This window comes from Scyliorhinus torazame, chromosome 6 (genome assembly GCF_047496885.1).
Source record: "Scyliorhinus torazame isolate Kashiwa2021f chromosome 6, sScyTor2.1, whole genome shotgun sequence".
Lineage (NCBI taxonomy): Eukaryota > Metazoa > Chordata > Chondrichthyes > Carcharhiniformes > Scyliorhinidae > Scyliorhinus > Scyliorhinus torazame.
Window position 1 is genome coordinate 37,282,294 of NC_092712.1, and position 19,068 is coordinate 37,301,361.

General features: G+C 48.6%; 2 protein-coding genes across 4 annotated transcripts in view; one reads left to right on the forward strand and one right to left on the reverse strand.

Annotated features, from left to right (window-relative positions):
• The window catches only part of LOC140424755 (activin receptor type-2B), a 771,495-nt gene that overhangs the window by 213,289 nt on the left and 539,138 nt on the right, over positions 1-19,068 (forward strand). The window lies entirely within an intron of this gene.
• LOC140424754 (activin receptor type-2B-like) overlaps positions 429-19,068 on the reverse strand; it is a 193,695-nt gene continuing 175,055 nt past the window's right edge. For both annotated transcript variants that reach the window (XM_072508130.1, XM_072508131.1), the window contains exons 2-3: positions 4,275-4,482; positions 429-615 (exon numbers count right to left, since the gene is read on the reverse strand). In XM_072508130.1, the coding sequence (XP_072364231.1) occupies positions 453-615; positions 4,275-4,482 (371 nt within the window). In that variant the 3' untranslated portion in view covers positions 429-452. The remainder of the gene's footprint in view (positions 616-4,274; positions 4,483-19,068) is intronic.

Below are 19,068 nucleotides of genomic sequence, written 5' to 3' on the forward strand. Positions count from 1 at the left end.
ACAAGTTTCCTTTTCCTCTTTCCCAGCTTTGATTCTGGCCTCACCGACAGTGGGAGTTGTGATTAAAGGTCAGGGTTCCGAAAGCGGTATCTCGCTTCTTCCTCCACGGATGCTACCGGCATTTTCTGTTCTCATTTGGGACTTGGAGATAGGGTGGTGGAGTGGGTGGAGGTAGCGGGTGGAGGTAAACAAAATGAAGAGTCCTTTGTGTAACATCTGATGTCCATCTTCCAGCTTGAAGATCCAAAACTTCACTGTGAAAGGAAATAGCAGCAACGCAGATTAAAGACTCCTTCTCAAAGCCGGGGGAGACCCAGTTAAATGTAGATAGCGATAGCTGATGCCGACATTTGGATTTCGACTGAGAATCAGCTGCAAATGATTTATTTGTTTCTTTTTTTAAGTGGGCCACAGGCTTTGTTCACTCGTGTCACACACACATGCACGCCTGGTCATGGACGCACGCACACACACACGGTCATGGACACACATGCACGTACAGACTCACCTTCTGGCACAGACTCTGGGAAGTGGAAAAATCTGTCATTACAGTAGTTCCCCTCGCAGCAGCAGAAAAATACCTGAGGGTTCTCCTCCGTGGCTACACACTCCACTCTGTCAGGGGAGAGCAAACAGAAGTAAATAGCACATCAATCACAGGCTGAGCTGATCCCATCGCCCTCTGACGGTGCAGGCGTAAAGCCCAGTACACCACGGTGAGTAGTATGTCAAACAAAAGACCACCGATGACTTCAAGGTTCATTAGACGTTGTAGCACACTGAACCTAGAATTCTGATGAACGATTTAATTACTTTGCACAATGAGTACACACGCGGAAGTGAACCTGTATTCAATCGACATTAATCCTTGGGAGCCCAGTTCCTGTGGCTCCTTGTAACTTGACTTTTATCCCCACAAATTCATTCCCCTTCTGTCTCCCCCACTGGCAGTTAACCCTCGACTCCCTTGCCGATCAAACACCTGTCGAACTCAGCCTCGAGTGGGATGTGAATTCCAAAGATTAACAATCATCTCAGAGAATAAATTGCTCCTCATCTCCACCTTAAATGGGAGACTCCTTCTTCTGGAGCTGTGCCCCCTGGTTCTACATCCCTCTCAGAAGGGAAACATCCTCTCAGCCTTCAGCCTGTCAAGCCCCCTCAGGACCGTTGATCATGTTGCCTCAGGGGTCAAAAGAAAAAGGTTGAACTGGTCTGGGAACAGTGTCCTGCAGTCAGCACCGCAGTGAAGCAGTCTGGGAATAGTGCCCTGCAGCCAACATTGCATAAGTAAAAAAAGAGATAAGGTCCTAAAAGCAGAATGTAGGGAGGTAGGAAGCAAGTTGAAAGGTAGGGCCTACCAGTCCCACGCGCTAATCAGAACAGAAATAGAAGGAAATATCAGATGGTATGAAGGTTTCAAATTCCTGGGACATTGAGATCGGGAATGATGTCCTTGGGTGAGTATTTGCTAGTGTTTGCGAAGGGTTTAAAATAAAATGACAGGAGGATGGAATGCAGTGCAAGGAATCGGGGGTGGGGGAGGGGGAAGAGAATCAAGGACAAGAACAAAAGACAGAAAGGGGAATGAGAAAAGTGATAGGCAGAAACATAAAGGGCCGGAATCAAACAGGGCCTCAGTGGAAAATAATGGGAACTGGACAAGGAATGTTAAAATGTTAAGCCTCAAGGCTTTGTGCCTTAACGCACAGAGTCTCTGCAAAAAGTGGATGAATTAATCACGCAAACAGGTATGGTATAGTCGGGATTACAGAGATATGGCTGCAAGCTGACCAAGGATGGTAACTGAACATCCAGGAGTTTTCTGTATTTAGGGAGGACAGACAAGAAGGAAAAGGCAGTGGGGTTGCTTTACTGGGTACTGAGGAAATTAATGTAACAGTGAGGAAGGATATTAGCTCCGACAATGTAGGACCTATGGGTCGAGCTGAGAAACACCAAGGGGCAAAAAACATTAGTGGGGGTTGCATATAAAAACATAAGAACAAGGAGCAGGACTAGGCCATCTGGCCCTTCGATCCTGCTCAGCCATTCAATAAGATCATGGCTGATCTTTTGTGGACTCAGCTCCACTTTCCCGCCTAAACACCATAACCCTTTATTCTTCAAAAAAACTATATATCTTTGTCTTGAAATCATTTCTATGAAGGAGCCTCAACTGCTTCACTGCGCAGGGAATTCAATAGATTCACAACCCTTTGGGTGAAGAAGTTCCTCCTAAGCTCAGTCTTAAAAATCTACTTCCCTCTTATTTTGAGGCTATGCCCCCTAGTTCTGCTTTCACCCGCCAGTGGAAACAACCTGCCCGTATCTACCCTATCTATTCCCTTCATAATTTTATATGTTTCTATAAGATCCCTCCTCAACCTTCTAAATTCCAACGAGTACAATCCCAGTCTACTCAACCTCTCCTCACAATCCAACCCCCACAACTCTGGGATTAATTTAGTGAATCGCTTCTGCATACCCTCCAGTGGCAGTACGTCCTTTCTCAGATAAGGAGACCAAAACTGAACACAATACTCCGTGTGGCCTCACTAACACCGTATACAGTTGCAGCATAACCTCCCTAAGTCGTAAACTCCATCCCTCTAGCAATGAAGGACAAAACTCCATTCGCCTTCATAATCACCTGTTGCACCTGTAAACCAACTTTTTGCGGCTCATACACTACGACACCCAGGTCCCTCTGCACAGCAGCATGTTTTAATATTTTATCATTTAAATAATAATCCCTTTTGCTGTTATACCGAACAAAATGAATAACCTCACATTTGTCAACATTGTATTCCATCTCCCAGACTCCAAAGTCCCCAAACTGTAGTGATGATGTTGAGAATGGCATTAAACAGGAAATTAGAGACACATGCAATAAAGGAGCATCTGCAATTGTGGGTGACTTTAATCTCCATATAGATTGGGAAAATCTAATTAGTCACAATGCGGTGGAGGAGGAATTCCTGGAGTGTATGCGGGTTGGTTTCTGGATCAATACATGAGGAACCAACTGGGGAACAGTCCATCCTACATTTGATATTGTGTAATGAGAATGGAATCATTGGGATTTTAGTTGTAGGAGACCCCTTGGGGATGAGCGACTGTAATAGGTCAGAACTTTTCATCAAGCCGGAGAGAGTAGTAGTTGATTCTGGGAGTAGGCCCATGTATCTAAATAAAGGAAACTATGATGGTATGAGGCGTGAGTTGGCTATGATGGATTCAGGAACGTTATTTAAAGGGATGACGGTGGACAGGCAATGGCAAACGTTCAAGGAGCGCTTGGGGGAACTGCAACAATTGTTCATTCCTGTCACAAATAAAACGGGAAACGTGGTCAATCCATGGCTTACAAGGGAAATTAGGGACAGTATTCGATCCAAGGAGGATTTGACATTGTGTGGAACTCGAAACTCAAGCAGATCAGCCATGATTTTATTGAATGGTGTAGCAGGCTCGAGGGGCCGAATGGCCTACTCCTGCTCCTAAATCGTATGGTTAACTTCAACAACTCTTGATAAATCCAAGAATTAAAAACTGTTCCCATATCCATGGAAACCTGAACACCCCTCCTCGAGCAGGCTGGAATGCAAAACTATACATCGCATGTTTTGCGATGAGGAAGCTGTCACATGATCTGGCTACGAGATTATATATCAACACTAGGGCACAGTACTCAACTCAGATCAACTTGACAATCCACAGTGAACAGCCTCTGGGGTCAAGCTGTCCAATGTATTCACTAAGAACAGGACAGGCTTAAATAAATGGGCAGCCACCAAGCAACACCTTGATTTTAAAATTCCCACCTGGGTTTTCAAATCCCTCCCCATCGCTAACCCCCTCCAGGCCCACAATACTATGAGCTTATCTACGCCCCTCTTTCTGGTGGCCTCACACTTTCTTCTGCTAGGGTGTCGGCCTAGCAGAGAGACGAGAGACCTGATTAAACAAAACAAAAAGGCAGGTGAAAAAAAAAAGCCCCTGTAGTTTAAATAATTCCCACCACAATCAAACTCACTCACCCCGGCTCAGGGGCTGAAGGCAATTCCCTCCGCGCGCATGCGCCCCCACCCATCGCACTCCCCACATTTTCTCTCTGCGGTCACTCAATGTGTGGGGCATTAAAATGGGGTCACACCGAGAATAAGTTTGGGAAGCAGTGCATTGGAGGCTTTATGTAGGAATTTAAGTTGTTGTTTATTTCCCAAGTTATATGGGTGCCCGTAACTGACCCCCGTGTTTTCAGGCCGTACCTGTCGTAACAGTTAAAATCGTCCAACCAGCATCCTTTCTTGACCAGTTCAATGGAGCCGGAATTGTTCCGCCAGGAGGCGTAGCAGTGAAGGCGTTTGTCCTTCTCGCCCTCACACTGTTCCACACCACTCTTGTTGGTCTTCTCAAGCTCCCAGTTTGCATTGTAGTAAGCGCACTCTCTGGTCTCTGCTTCTCCATGGCCGGGACCTGTGGGAGGTCACGCAAGAGGAACGTTAATAATGACAAAGGAATGCTCACCCCCAAGTGCGTGCATACAGACATGTGGTCAGGCAGAAGTGTGTGTGTGTGTGTGTGTGTGTGTGTGTGTGCGCAGTGTTAATGTTTCAGCTCGGTAACCTTTCACCTGAAGCTCCAACTCTCATTTCGCTCTCTGACCTGCCGAGTGCTTTCAGCACCGTGGGTTTTATTTCAGATTTTCAGCACCTGCAGTGTTTATTGCTGTAAAAGCGAACATCGTTTGGGCTTTTGTATGTTCCCCAGCCAGCCGCCACCCCCCCCCCCCCCCCCCCCCCCCACAAAAACCCCACCCTCCAAAAAGCTTTCAGCCAGAATCATGATGAATGGCGGAGCAGGCTCGCAGGGCCAAAAGACCTCCTCCTGCTCCTAGCTTCTATGTATCAACGTAAGCTTATGAGTTGCGGGTGGAGGGGGGGGGGGGGGTGTGGAGGAAAGACGAGACAGGGGCCAACCATAATCGGAAACATCTGTTACAAAACTCCCCGCTCCTCACGAAGCTCCGCCCTCCTTCATTTCAGCGAAAGCTCTGGCAGATTTACATACAGAACATACGAATGAGGAGCAAGCGTAAGCCATTCAGCCCCGAGCCTGTTCCACCATTCAATTAAAATGACTGATCTGACTGCGGCCTCGACTCCACTTTCCACCTACCCTCGATAACCTTTGACTCCCTCGTGAGTCAAGAATCTACCTATCTCAGCCTTTAATATACTCATTGGCCCAGCCTCCACCGCTAAACTGCGAAAGAGAATTCCCAAGACTCCTGATCAGCCCTCCCACCCTTATTTTTAAACTGGGCCCCCATGTTCTATAGATATCTAATCTAGTTCTAATTCTTCATTGTGTCACTAACGTTCATGCTTTTTTAATATTAAAATTCAGGGGGAACAGCTACTTGGCCCACTTTAAAACAATGCACCTTAATATGTTTCCCCGGTGACGTCAGTAATTAGTAACTCAAAGCAGCTCCCACTTCCTCATCTCTAGTGCGGAGAATTACTAAGTATTCACAGCTCAGAAATAGACCATTTGGTCCATCGAGGTTCCCACAAAGCTCCTCCCTTCCTCGGACTATCCTGTTCCCCTCCCCTCACAGGTTTATCTAACTTCTCTGTAAATGGGTCTCTATTATTTGCCCTCCTTGTGGCAGCGGGTTCCACATTCTAACCATTCTCCGGATGAGAAACCTCTCCTGAATCCCTTATTCGCTTTATTGATGACTTACTTACATTTGTTGTACACACTTCCCCAAACGTTCCCTGCGGCTTGTAATTAAGTGATTCTCCACAATCTGAGTCAACATAGTGTGAAAAGCCGTTTATAACACTAAAAGCTCAGTGAAGAGGAGGCAGTGGTGTAGTGGTAATACGACTAGACGAGCAATCCAGAGGCCCAGGTTACTCCCCTGGGGACGCGAATGTTCCAGCATTTAAGAAATCCACAAATTTCAATTTAGTCCATAAATTTAGTTTATAACTGGAATTAAAAAGCTAGTCTCAGTAATGTTGACCAGGAAACCATTGCTGATTGTTGTAAAAAAAAAACAATCTGGTTCATTAATGTCCTTTAGGGAAGGAAATCTGCCACCCTTACCCAGTCTGGCCTACATGTGACTCCAGTCCTGCAGCAATGTGGTTGATTCTTAACTGCCCTGTGAAATGGCTGCACCAACCACTCCATTCAAGGGACATTGGGGATGATCCACAAATGCTGGACTCACCAACAATGCTCACATCCAATGAAAGAACCAGAAAGAAGTTTAGTGGGGGAGAATAAGGGCTGAAAAGGGAGGAGGGGGAATTGCCTATTTGCATAGTCTGGTCTTATAGGCAGGGTGTGGATTACTGGCCCCAGGATTACCAAATCTCAACCAGCTATCGGAGGAGGTTCTGAGTGGGAGTCCGAGGCCAGGAGGTGCACAAGTAGGGTGGAATCAAGAGAGAAACAAAGAGAATCACCTGTAGCAGTGTCTGTGGAGACACTTGGAGAGGACTTGCAGCAGCTTTGGGATGGACTGGAGATTAAATTTGTAGCACGGGAGAACCAAAAGAAACATCAATGTGGGATAAGAAGGATCTCAAATTCACATAGGATCACCAACAGTGCAAAAGGAGGCCATTCGGCCCATCGAATCTGCACCAACCCCCTGAAAGAGTACACTACTGTTATAACCTGCCTACTTACCATTGGCTGGGGACTAATGACAATCCCACAATCCTGTGGGAGTATGAGCTTCCCCAATGAGGGGGGGGCGGAGAAACCATTAGTAAACTCCAAGTATAAATAAAGCTGGCCAGTTTGGAAACAGCAGGAAGGAGTGTGCAGCAAGGGGCGTTGCTTCTGCTGTTATATATATATATGTTATTGTAAATAAATGTTATTACTTTGTATCCTTAAAACTCGTGCTGGATTCTTCGTGGCCCTCACAAAAACTACCCAGGTCTATTGCCCCATCCAATCCATGTAACCCCATAACCCCACCTAACCTGCACATCCCTGGACACTAAGGGACAATTGAACATGGCCAATCCACCTAACCTGCACATCTTTGGACAGTGGAAGGAAACCAGAGCACCGAGTGGAATCCCACGCAGACATGGGGAGAATGTGTAAACTCCACACAGGATGTCACCCAAGGCTGGAATTGAACCCGAGCCTCTGGCGCTGTGAGGCAGCAGCGTTCTGTGAAACTGAGAACAAATGATCGTACGACCATGGACGTTACTAGTAGAGTTGACAAGGGGGAGCCAGTGGATGTGGTATATTTGGACTTTCAGAAGACTTTTGACAAAGTCCCGCATAAGAGATTAGTTTATAAAATTATAGCACATGGGATTAGGGGTAGTGGATTGAGGTGGATAGAAAACTGGTTGACCGACAGGAAACAGAGTAGGAATTAACAGGTCATTTTCAAATTGGCAGGCAGTAACTAGTGGGGTACAGCAAGGATCAGTGCTTGGACCCCAGCTATTCACAATATATATTAATAATTTAGATGAGGGAACAAAATGTAATATCTCCAAATTTGCAGATGACATCAAGTTGGGTGGGAGGGTGAGCTGTGAGGAGGATGCAGAGATCCTTCTGTGTGATTTGGACAATTTGAGCGAGTGGGCAAATGCATGGCAGATGTAGTATAATTTGGATAAATTTGGTAGCAAAAACGAGAAGGCAGACTATTATCAAAATGGCCATAAATTAGGAGAGGGGACTGTGCAGAGAGACCTGGGTGTCCTCGTGCACCAGGCACTGAAGGTAAGCATGCAGGTACAGCAGGCGATAAAGAAGGCAAATGGTATGTTGGCCTTCATAGCCAGAAGATTCGAGTATAGGAGCAGGGATGTCTCGCTGCAATTATACAGGGCCTTGGTGAGGCCACACCTGGAATATTTTGGCCTCCTTATCGGAGGAAGGATGTTCTTGCTCTAGAGGGAGTTCAGTGAAGGTTTACCAGACTGATACCTGGGATGTCAGGATTGATGTACGAGAAGAGATTGAATCATTTAAGATTGTATTCACTGGGGTTAAGAATATGGGGGGGGGGGGGGGGGGGGGAAATTTCATCGAAACCTATAAAATTCTAACAGGATTTGACAGGGTAGAAGATGCAGGAAGGATGTTCCTGAAGGTGGGTGTGTCCAGAACCAGGGATCACAGTCTGAGGATACGGGGTAGACCATTTAGGACAGAGGTGAGGAGTGATGAGTCTGTGGAATTCATTACCACAGGAAGTAGTTGAGGCCAAAACTTTGCAACATTTTCAAGAAGCAGTTAAATATAGCACTTAAGGCGAAGAGAAGCAAAGGGGAAACCTGGATTAGGCTATTGAGTTGGATGATCAGCCATGATCATAATGAATGGCAGAGCAGGCTCGAAGGGCTGAATGGCCTCCTGCTCCTATTTTCTATGTTTCTAAATAATTTTATAAAGATTAAAAATGAACGCTGGACATCCCATCTGAAGGCTAAGGCGGCATTAGAGAGTTCAGAAAAGATTGAAGAGATGGTTCCGGGGACGAGGGACTTCAGTTTCAGGGATAGATTGGCGAAATTGGGGATGCCCTCTTTAGAGAAGGTTGTGGGGGTTTGACACAAGGGATCTTGACCGAGTAGATCGGGAGAATATGCGCTCATTAGCAGGCGGGGAGACCCAGCGGGCAGAGATTGAAGGCAGCAGGTAGGAGAACCAAAGGCAACGCATGACGTTATTCAGCGACTGGCAAGGGCTTAGAATTCACTGTCTGAGAGTGTGGTGGAGACCGGGTCAGTCATAGACTTCAAACAGGAATTGGGTATTTATTCAAAGAGAGAAATGTTGCAGGCACGACAGGGAAATGGTGGGGGAGGGGTGTGCGCACAGGAGAGGCTGGCAAGGACTCAGTGGGCCGAATGGGCTCCTTTTGCGCTGTAACCAGTCTCTGATTCCATTCATGACCCAAATTTCTCACAGCAGCAGCTTTTTCAATTCAGTCCAATGGCAGTGCGGCGGCGAAGAAAAGCATCAAATGCTAGTAGTTTATTAATAGCAACTGGTAAAACATCATTGGCCAAACCTCAAAGGGATTATGCTTCAAACCCCAGTCTTGATCTATTAGTGACTTGTTACTATAATAAACAAGGCTCCCAACAAACACACTAATTTTAATCTTGCTGCCCTAAGCACACTGACCTTCCTCAAAAGGAGTGAAACATAGATAGAAGCAGGAGGAGGCCATTCGGCCCTTCGAGCCTGCTCCGCCATTCATTGATAATGGCTGATCAGGTTCGGTACCCTGATCTCTTTAGCCCCAAGGGCTATAACTAATTCCTTCTTGAAATTACACAATCGTTTGGCCTCAACTACTTTCTGCGGTAGCGAACTCCACAAGTTTACCACTTTCTGGGTGAAGAAATTTCTCCTCACCTCAGTCCTAAAAAGGGTTACGCCCCACGCTCAAACTATGGTCCCTAGTTCTGGACTTCCCCGCCAACGGGAACATTCTTTCTGAATCTACCCTATCTAATCCTGTTAGAGTTTTACATGTTTCTAGGAGGTTCCCCTCACTCTTCTAAACTCCAATGAAGTAGCAGCTCTCTGGGCAGAGCCATGGTTCTCCGATTTCCCATTCCCCCACTGTCCCACCGTTGCCAATCAGCAAGGTGGCGCGAGGAGTCAGTCAGTTGGCCATTATGTTGGAAGTGGTCATAAAACTGTATAGCACCTTCAAAATAAATGCAAGTTCCCCTTCAATAAGCAGTTGAGGGTGGGACACAGGGCAGTGCCAGATTTGAGCGGGCCATCACTGATGCCAGCCTGAGCAATTATGCAGTCACCCTCTGGCCTCAATCACAAGGTTCCAGGTTCACGCCTTACTTCAGGGCTTGAGCACAAAATTCACGACAGACACTGCAGTGCAGCACTGAGGGAGGGCTGCCCTGTTAGAGGTGCTCTCTTTCGGATGTCACGCTAACCATTAAGACTCGTCCACGTGCTCAGTTGGATTTTAAAAATCCCGATTGTAAAGAGGAGAAAGTGGGCTATCCCCAGTGTCCTGGCCCATATTTATCCATCAATCAACATCACCAAATCCGATTATCAGGAATTAATCACATCGATGTTTGTGGGAGCTTGCTGTGCACAAATTGGCTGCTGCATTTCGACAATGGCTAAAGTACTTTGAGACATCTGGGGGTTGTGTAATGTGTTACATAAATGCAAAACTTTCTTTCTTCCACACCACAATCTGCCTCAAGGTCCCTAAACTTTGACCTGGGGATGGGGAGAGAATCAAGGATAGTTCAGCCAGGGTGGCTGCCCTTTGAATGTGACCCTACCCAGGCCACTGTCCTTACCACCCTGTTGCACAGCACAGAATCCTGGGTTTGCTACAGGTACCACATCTAAGCTCTGGAATGTTTCAACTAAAGACACCCAAGGTCCATGATGAGAAGGACTAAATCATAACGACGAGCTTCTCCATCACACTGGGCGCAACAGCATGGGGCATCCAGAATACTCAACTGAGATGGACAGGCCATATCTCTCACATGGATGACTACAGAATCCCAAAGCCGTATGCGGGAGTGTCAGGGCGAACACCACCAAGGTAGTCAACACACCCGAGAAACAAAGACCAGCTTCACAAACCTCTGCACGGCAGACCACCCCTACTGGGAAAACCCTTTGGCCGACCGGCCCACAGAGAGACCAGCACTGAAATTTGGTTCATAGACCACCTACGACACACCCGTAACGTCCAACGTTCCCAGAGTGATGCCACTGCAGGAGTTTCCCCAAGCTCCAACCATCACAAGATGACCTGCCAGTTCTGGGGACACCCATGCCGATCTCACATCAGACTCGTGAGAGGTCTTCCAGAGCACAATTAAGTCACTTACAGCTCGGGCAGAGTCAAAAACAAGAAGCCTACCATCATACCAGTGGGCAGACAGCATATTGGCCGTGCACCTCAGCATCTCCCGGCCAAGAAGCTGGATAAGTGGTTGCAAACCTTTTGATCTGGGGGAAGCTGTGAAATGGAATGTCGATGGAAATATTAAACGGTCATCATAAGCCACTTGTGTTTCGCCTCGAGTCTTACTCCAGCTTTTAAACCTGCTTTTCCCTAACTCTGGGGATCTTGCTACAGTTTCCACGCTTATTTACCACTTTGGTGTGAGAAACTTGTACGGGTAAGAACTCCAACGAGGAAATAAGACAGGAGAGATTACAGTTGTTGATTGTGTTCACTCCCTCACTCCATATTTACGTAGAAAGTCACTACAGCACAGGAACGCGGGGAAGATGCTGGCGTAGTGGCATCATCAATGGATTAGTAATCCAGACACCCAGGCTAGTGTTCTGGGGTCTTGGGTTCTCCCACCAACGTAGTTGCTGAAATTTAAATTCCATTAATTAAATCTGGGAATATAGAGCTAGTCTCAGTAATGGTGACCATGACACCATCATTGATTTGTCACAAAACCCATCTGGTTCACTCATGTCCTTCCTTTAAGGAAGGAAATCTGCTGTCCTTACTGATTGGGCAGCACGGTAGGACAAGTGGCTAGCACTGTGGCTTCACAGCACCAGGGTCCCAGGTTCGATTCCCCGCTGGGTCACGGTCTGTGCGGAGTCTGCACATTCTCCCCGTGTCCTGTTTGTTCTTTGTCCGCGTGGGTTTCCTCCGGGTGCTCTGGTTTTCTCCCAAAAGACGTGCAGGTTAGGTGGATTGGCCATGATAAATTGCCCTTAGTGTCCAAAAGGTTAGGAGGGGTTGTTGGGTTACGGGGATAGGGTGGAAGTGAGGGCTTAAGTGTGTTGTGCAGACTCAATGGGCCGAATGGCCTCCCTCTGCACTGTATGTTGTATGTTCTATGATCTTACCGGTCTGGCCTACATGTGACTCAGACCGACAATGTGGCTGACCCTGACTTCCGGGTGCGGTGATGACCAGCTAGGTCGCACGTTTCGGCAGCTCCCGGTGGAACGGACTTTTGCGCTCTTGATAGGAGCCCCAACGGCAATTTTAACGGCAAAAAACACTGTGCAGTAATCCAGAAGGGAATCCCCCCTGGACACGGATGGAAAAAAGAGGGGAAAGTGGCCGGATTGCGGTGGATCCTCTAGAGCAGCGGTCAGGAAGGCAGGCACAAAGCAAGATGGCGTCGGAAGGAGGCAGTTTAATATGGGGCCCTGACCAACAAGAGTTCCTGCGGCGTTGCGTGGAAGAACTCAAAAAGGAGATGAAGAAGGAGCTGTTGGCCCCGATATTACAGGTGATTGAGGGGCTAAAGGAGGAGCAAAAGACCCAGGAACAGGAGCTTCGGGTCGTGAAGGCAAAGGCTGCTGAGAATGAGGACGACATACAGGGCCTGGTGGTGAAAACAGAGGTGCACGAGGCACAACACAAAAGGTGTGTGGAAAGGCTGGAGGTGCTGGAGAATAATGCGAGGAGGAAGAATTTAAGGATTCTTGGTCTTCCCGAAGGTGTAGAAGGGGCGGACGTCGGGGCATATGTGAGCATGATGCTGCACTCGTTAATGGGATCGGAGGCCCCGACGGGTCCGCTGGAGGTGGAGGGAGCCTATCGAGTTATGGCGCGAAGACCGAGGGCTGGAGAAATTCCTCGAGCCATAGTGGTGAGATTTCTCCGATATAAGGACAGAGAGATGGTCCTCAGATGGGCAAAGAAAACTCGGAGCAGTAGGTGGGAGAACGCGGTGATCCGCGTATATCAAGATTGGAGTGCGGAGGTGGCGAGAAGGAGGGCAAGCTTTAATCGGGCCAAGGCGGTGCTGCACAAACGGAAGATTAAATTTGGAATGCTGCAACCGGCAAGACTGTGGGTCACACATCAAGGGAAACACCACTACTTCGAAACGGCAGACGAGGCATGGACATTTATTGTCGAGGAGAAACTGGAGTGAGGGGCCAGAAAAAGAACGTTTGGGACAAAGTGGGGGGGTGAATATGTGGGATGAAGGGGGGGGAAAAGAGGGAAGGGATGACTTCCCAAGTTGTTAATCCTGCGACCCTGTAATTTTTCTCTCTTCCCCATGTCGTGGGGGAGGATGAGGAGCTGAGGGCGCCGGCCATTGGGGGCGGGGCCAAAAGGGAAGCGCGGGCTTTGTTCCCGCGCTATGGTAATCACGGCGGGAACAGGGAAGCAGGAAGGAGGGGGCCTCGCACAGTGTGAGCCAAGGTCACGGGGGGAAGCCGAGGTCGGCCAGAGTTTGCTGACTTCTGGGAGCAACATGGGGGGTGCAATTACGCTAGTTTGGGATCTAGCGGGGGGGGGGGGACTGGGTTGCTGCTGCTGGGAGAAGGGGGAGCTGGTATTGGGGGTGGTGGTGGTCAGGGCGGGGGGCGCCGCTTGGGGGAGATATGGCTACGTGGGAACCGGGTGAGGAGCTGGATTGAAAAAGGAGATGGCTAGTCGTCAAGGGGGGGGGGGGGGGGGGTAAAGAGCCCCCCAACCTGGTTGATCACGTGGAATGTGAGAGGGCTGAACGGGCCGATTAAGAGGGCACAGGTACTCGCACACCTAAAGAAACTTAAGGCAGATGTGGTTATGCTTCAGGAGACGCATCTGAAGCTGATAGACCAGGTCAGACTACGTAAAGGATGGGTGGGCAGGTGTTTCATTCGGGGCTAGACGCAAAAAACAGGGGGGTGGCCATACTAGTGGGGAAGCGGGTAATGTTTGAGGCAAAGACTATAGTGGCGGAGAGTGGGGGCAGATACGTGATGGTGAGTGGCAAATTGCAAGGGGAGGTGGTGGTATTAGTGAACGTCTATGCCCCGAACTGGGATGATGCTAACTTTATGAGGCGTATGTTAGGATGAATCCCGGACCTAGAAGTGGGGAAGTTGGTAATGGGTGGAGATTTTAATACGGTGCTGGACCCAGGGCTGGACAGATCGAGGTCCAGGACCGGAAGGAGGCCGGCTGCAGCTAGGGTGCTTAAGGACTTTATGGAGCAGATGGGAGGAGTAGACCCCTGGAGATTTAGTAGATCTAGGAGTAAGGAGTTTTCGTTTTTCTCCTATGTCCACAAAGTTTATTCACGAATAGATTTTTTTGTTTTGGGAAGGGCACTGATCCCAAAGGTGACGGGGACAGAGTACACGGCTATAGCCATTTCGGATCATGCTCCACATTGGCTGGACCTGGAGATAGGGGAAGAAAAACAACAGCGTCCACCCTGGAGAATGGACATGGGATTATTGGCAGATGAGGGGGTGTGTTTAAGGGTGAGGGGGTGTATTGAAAGGTACTTGGAGCTCAATGATAATGGGGAGGTACAGGTGGGAGTGGTCTGGGAGGCGCTGAAGGCAGTGGTTAGAGGGGAGCTGACATCTATTAGGGCACATAAAGGAAAGCAGGAGGGTAGGGAAAGGGAGCGGTTGTTGAAAGAACTTCTGAGGGTGGACAGACAATATGCGGAGGCACCGGAGGAAGGACTGTACAGGGAAAGGCAAAGGCTACATGTAGAATTTGACTTGTTGACTACGGGTAATGCAGAGGCACAATGGAGGAAGGCACAGGGTGTACAGTACGAATACGGGGAGAAGGCGAGCAGGTTGCTGGCCCACCAACTGAGGAAAAGGGGAGCAGCGAGGGAGATAGGGGGGGGGTGAGAGATGAGGAGGGAGAGATGGAGCGGGGAGAGGAGAGAGTGAATGGAGTGTTCAAGGCATTTTACGAAAGGTTATATGAAGCTCAGCCCCCGGATGGGAAGGAATGATGTGCTTTCTGGATCAGCTGGAATTTCCTAAGATGGAGGAGCAGGAGAGGGTGGGACTGGGAGCACAGATTGAGATGGAGGAAGTAGTGAAAGGGATTGGGAGCATGCAGGCGGGGAAGGCCCCGGGACCAGACGGATTCCCAGTTGAATTCTATAGGAAATATATGGACTTGCTGGCCCCGCTACTGATGAGAACCTTTAATGAGGCGAGGGAAAGGGGGCAGCTGCCCCCGACTATGTCAGAGGCAACGATATCGCTCCTCCTAAAGAAGGAAAAAGACCCGCTACAATGCGGGTCCTACAGGCCCATTTCCCTCCTGAATGTGGACACTAAGATTCTGGCCAAGGTAATGGCAATGAGGATAGAGGATTGTGTCCCGGGGGTGGTTCACGAGGACCAAACTGGGTTTGTGAAGGGGAGACAGCTGAATACAAATATACGGAGGCTGCTAGGGGTAATGATGATGCTCCCACCAGAGGGGGAAGCGGAGATAGTGGTGGCGATGGATGCCGAGAAAGCATTCGATAGAGTGGAGTGGGATTATTTGTGGGAGGTGCTGAGGAGATTTGCTTTTGGGGATGGGTATATCAGGTGGGTACAGTTGCTGTATAGGGCCCCGATGGCGAGCGTGGTCACGAATGGACGGGGGTCTGACTATTTTCGGCTCCATAGAGGAACGAGGCAGGGATGTCCTCTGTCCCCGTTATTGTTTGCACTGGCGATTGAACCCCTGGCCATAGCATTGAGGGGTTCCAGGAAGTGGAGGGGAGTACTCAGGGGGGGGGAGAAGAACACCGGGTATCTCTGTATGCGGATGATTTGTTGCTATATGTGGCGGACCCGGCGGAGGGGATGCCAGAGATAATGCGGATACTTGGGGAGTTTGGGGATTTTTCAGGGTATAACCTGAACATGGGGAAAAGTGAGTTGTTTGTGGTGCATCCAGGGGAGCAGAGCAGAGAGATAGAGGATTTACCGTTGAGGAAGGTAACAAGGGACTTCCGGTACTTGGGGATCCAGATAGCCAAGAATTGGGGTACATTACACAGGCTTAATTTAACGCGGTTGGTGGAACAGATGGAGGAGGACTTTAGGAGATGGGACATGGTGTCCCTGTCACTGGCAGGTAGGGTGCAGGCGGTTAAAATGGTGGTCCTCCCGAGATTCCTTTTTGTGTTTCAGTGCCTCCCGGTGGTGGTCACGAAGGCTTTTTTCAAAAGAATCGAGAAAAGTATTATGAGTTTTGTGTGGGCTGGGAAGACCCCGAGAGTGAGGAGGGGATTCTTGCAGTGTAGTAGGGACAGGGGGGGGCTGGCACTACCGAGCCTAAGTGAGTACTACTGGGCCGCCAATGTTTCAATGGTGTGTAAGTGGATGGGAGAAGGGGAGGGAGCGGCGTGGAAGAGATTGGAGAGGGCGTCCTGCAGGGGGACTAGCCTACAAGCAATGGTGACGGCACTGTTGCCGTTCTCATCAAAGAAATACACCACAAGCCCGGTGGTGGTGGCTACATTGAAAATTTGGGGGCAGTGGAGACAGCATGGGGGAAGGACGGGAGCTTCGGTGCGGTCCCCGATAAGAAACAATCATAGGTTCGTTCCGGGGCGAATGGATGGGGGATTTGGAGCATGGCAAAGAGCTGGGGTAGTACAACTGAGAGATCTGTTTGTAGATGGGACGTTTGCGAGTCTCGGAGCGCTGACGGAAAAATATGGGTTGCCCCAAGGGAATGCATTTCGGTACATGCAATTGAGGGCTTTTGCGAGGCAACAGGTGAGGGAATTCCCACAGCTTCCGACGCAGGAGGTGCAGGATAGAGTGATCTCAGAGACATGAGTGGGGGATGGTAAGGTGTCGGACATATACAGGGAAATGAGGGATGAAGGGGAGATCATGGTAGATGAGCTGAAAGGGAAATGGGAAGAAGAACTGGGGGAGGAGATTGAGGAGGGGCTGTGGGCTGATGCCCTACGTAGGGTAAACTCATCGTCCTCGTGTGCCAGGCTAAGCCTGATACAATTTAAGGTGTTACACAGGGCGCATATGACTGGAGCACGGCTTAGTAAATTTTTTGGGGTAGAGGATAGGTGTGAGAGATGCTCGAGAGGCCCAGCGAATCACACCCACATGTTCTGGTCATGCCCGGCACTACAGGGGTTCTGGGTGGGGGTGGCAAAGGTGCTTTCGAAGGTGGTGGGGGTCCAGGTCGAACCAGGCTGGGGGTTGGCTATATTTGGGGTTGCAGAAGAGCCGGGAGTGCAGGAGGCAAGAGAGGCTGACGTGTTGGCCTTTGCGTCCCTAGTAGCCCGGCGCAGGATATTGTTGATGTGGAAGGAAGCCAAACCCCCGGGTGTGGAGACCTGGATAAACGACATGGCAGGGTTTATAAAGTTAGAACGGATTAAGTTCGTGTTAAGGGGTTCGGCTCAGGGGTTCACCAGGCGGTGGCAACCGTTCGTCGATTACCTCACAGAAAGATAGAGGGAATGGAAAAGAAGTAGACAACAGCAGCAACCCAGGGGGGAGGGGGGGGGGGGGGGGGGGAGAGGAATCGGACGGACTCTCAGAGATGTTATTGTATATGTATAATATGTATAGGTATTTGTTATAGGTAATTGTATATTGGATTGTTGGATTGTATTTTTGGAGAGTATTTATTTTGGACAAGGCAGTTGCCATTCAGTTTTGTTTTTGTTTATATATTATTTATTTGTTTAAAACTGGCCACTGTTATTTATTTGCTTTATTGTTGTGTAAAAGAAACACTACGTACTGTTATGTTTGGCCAAAAATCTTGAATAAAATATATTTTTAAAAAAATATGTGGCTGACCCTTAACCACCCTCTGATACGGCCTAGCTATTTAAGGACAATTTGGGATGGTCAACAAATGCTGACCTCGTCAGCAATGCCCACATCTCATGAAGGAATAAAGTAAAAAGGGGCCTTTCAGCCCATCAGGTCCATGCACCTTGAAGCAGACTAGCCCTTCCCCTCCGCAATGCCCTCAATGCTTTTTGCTCTATGTTCTAGCTGTTGCAAAACAGAAAACACGACGGTTAATCTTTCAAAGGAATATGAACTTTCCAAATTGCCCTATTTCCACAGGAGAGGGACCCCCTCGAGCAAGGAATTGGCCAGATTGATCATTCTGCAGCTCTGGGGTTGCCACCTCAGTGTCTTTGCCTTCAAGCCCTCCCTCGGAATTCTATACCATTTGCTGAGACCACCTCTCAATTTTTTTCAACTCCAAAAGGCCGATTCTACTCTTTCTTTCTTCACAGGGCAACCAATGCACTCGTCCCACGGATCAAGCTTTCAACACAAGGCATCTAAATCCTTCCCGAGGCAAGGACACCAAATCCATTCACCCTGGCTGTGCACTCACCGGCATTGTTTATTGGTTTATTTGCCCGCTGGGAAATATCATGTCCAGCTAAAATATTTATTTTAATGTGCAATTTTAAAGGACAAATTAGGTTAGCAGGTCCTCGACTCCTTATAGGTCACGGTGAGAGGCAACAGGTTTTCTCACACAGCTCTAGCAACAACGGTTCCATCAATGGCTCCAACCAGCTAAGTTTTAAATCAGACTAGTGGGCGCTGTGCACCCAAACAAAAGGCCAGACACCTGTCTTCTGTTCAAGCAGAATGCAGTTCTCCTTCTCCACTTGCTGCAACATCTCATCCTCCTTCTCAAATCTCACCCTAGCCTCAGCCCCTCTGTAATCTCCTCCAACCCCACTGCCCTCTGAGGACCTTGCATTCTCCCAATTCTGGTCGCTTGAGATTTTAATGGCTCAACATTGGTGTCCATGACTTTGGGCCCAAGCTCTGGAATATCCTGTCTGCCTCTCCTTTAAGACACTCCTTAAAACCAGCCTCTTTTTAAAAATAAATTTAGAGTGCCCAATTCATTTTTCCAACTAAGGGGCAATTTTAGCTTGGCCAATCCACCTACCCTGCACATAGAATCATAGAAATTTACAGCATGGAAACAGGCCCTTCGGCCCAACCAGTCCATGCCGCCCAGTTTTTACCATTAAGCTAGTCCCAGTTGCCCGCACTTGGCCCATAACCCCCTATATCCATCTTACCCATGTAACTATCTAAATGCTTTTTAAAAGACACAATTGTACCCGCCTCTACTACTACCTCTGGCAGCCCATTCCAGACACTCACTACCCTCTGAGTGAAGAAATTGCCCCTCTGGGCCCTTCTGAAACTCTCCCCTCTCACCTTAAACCTATGCCCTCTAGTTTTAGACTCCCCTACCTTTGGGAAAAGATGTTGACTATCTACCTT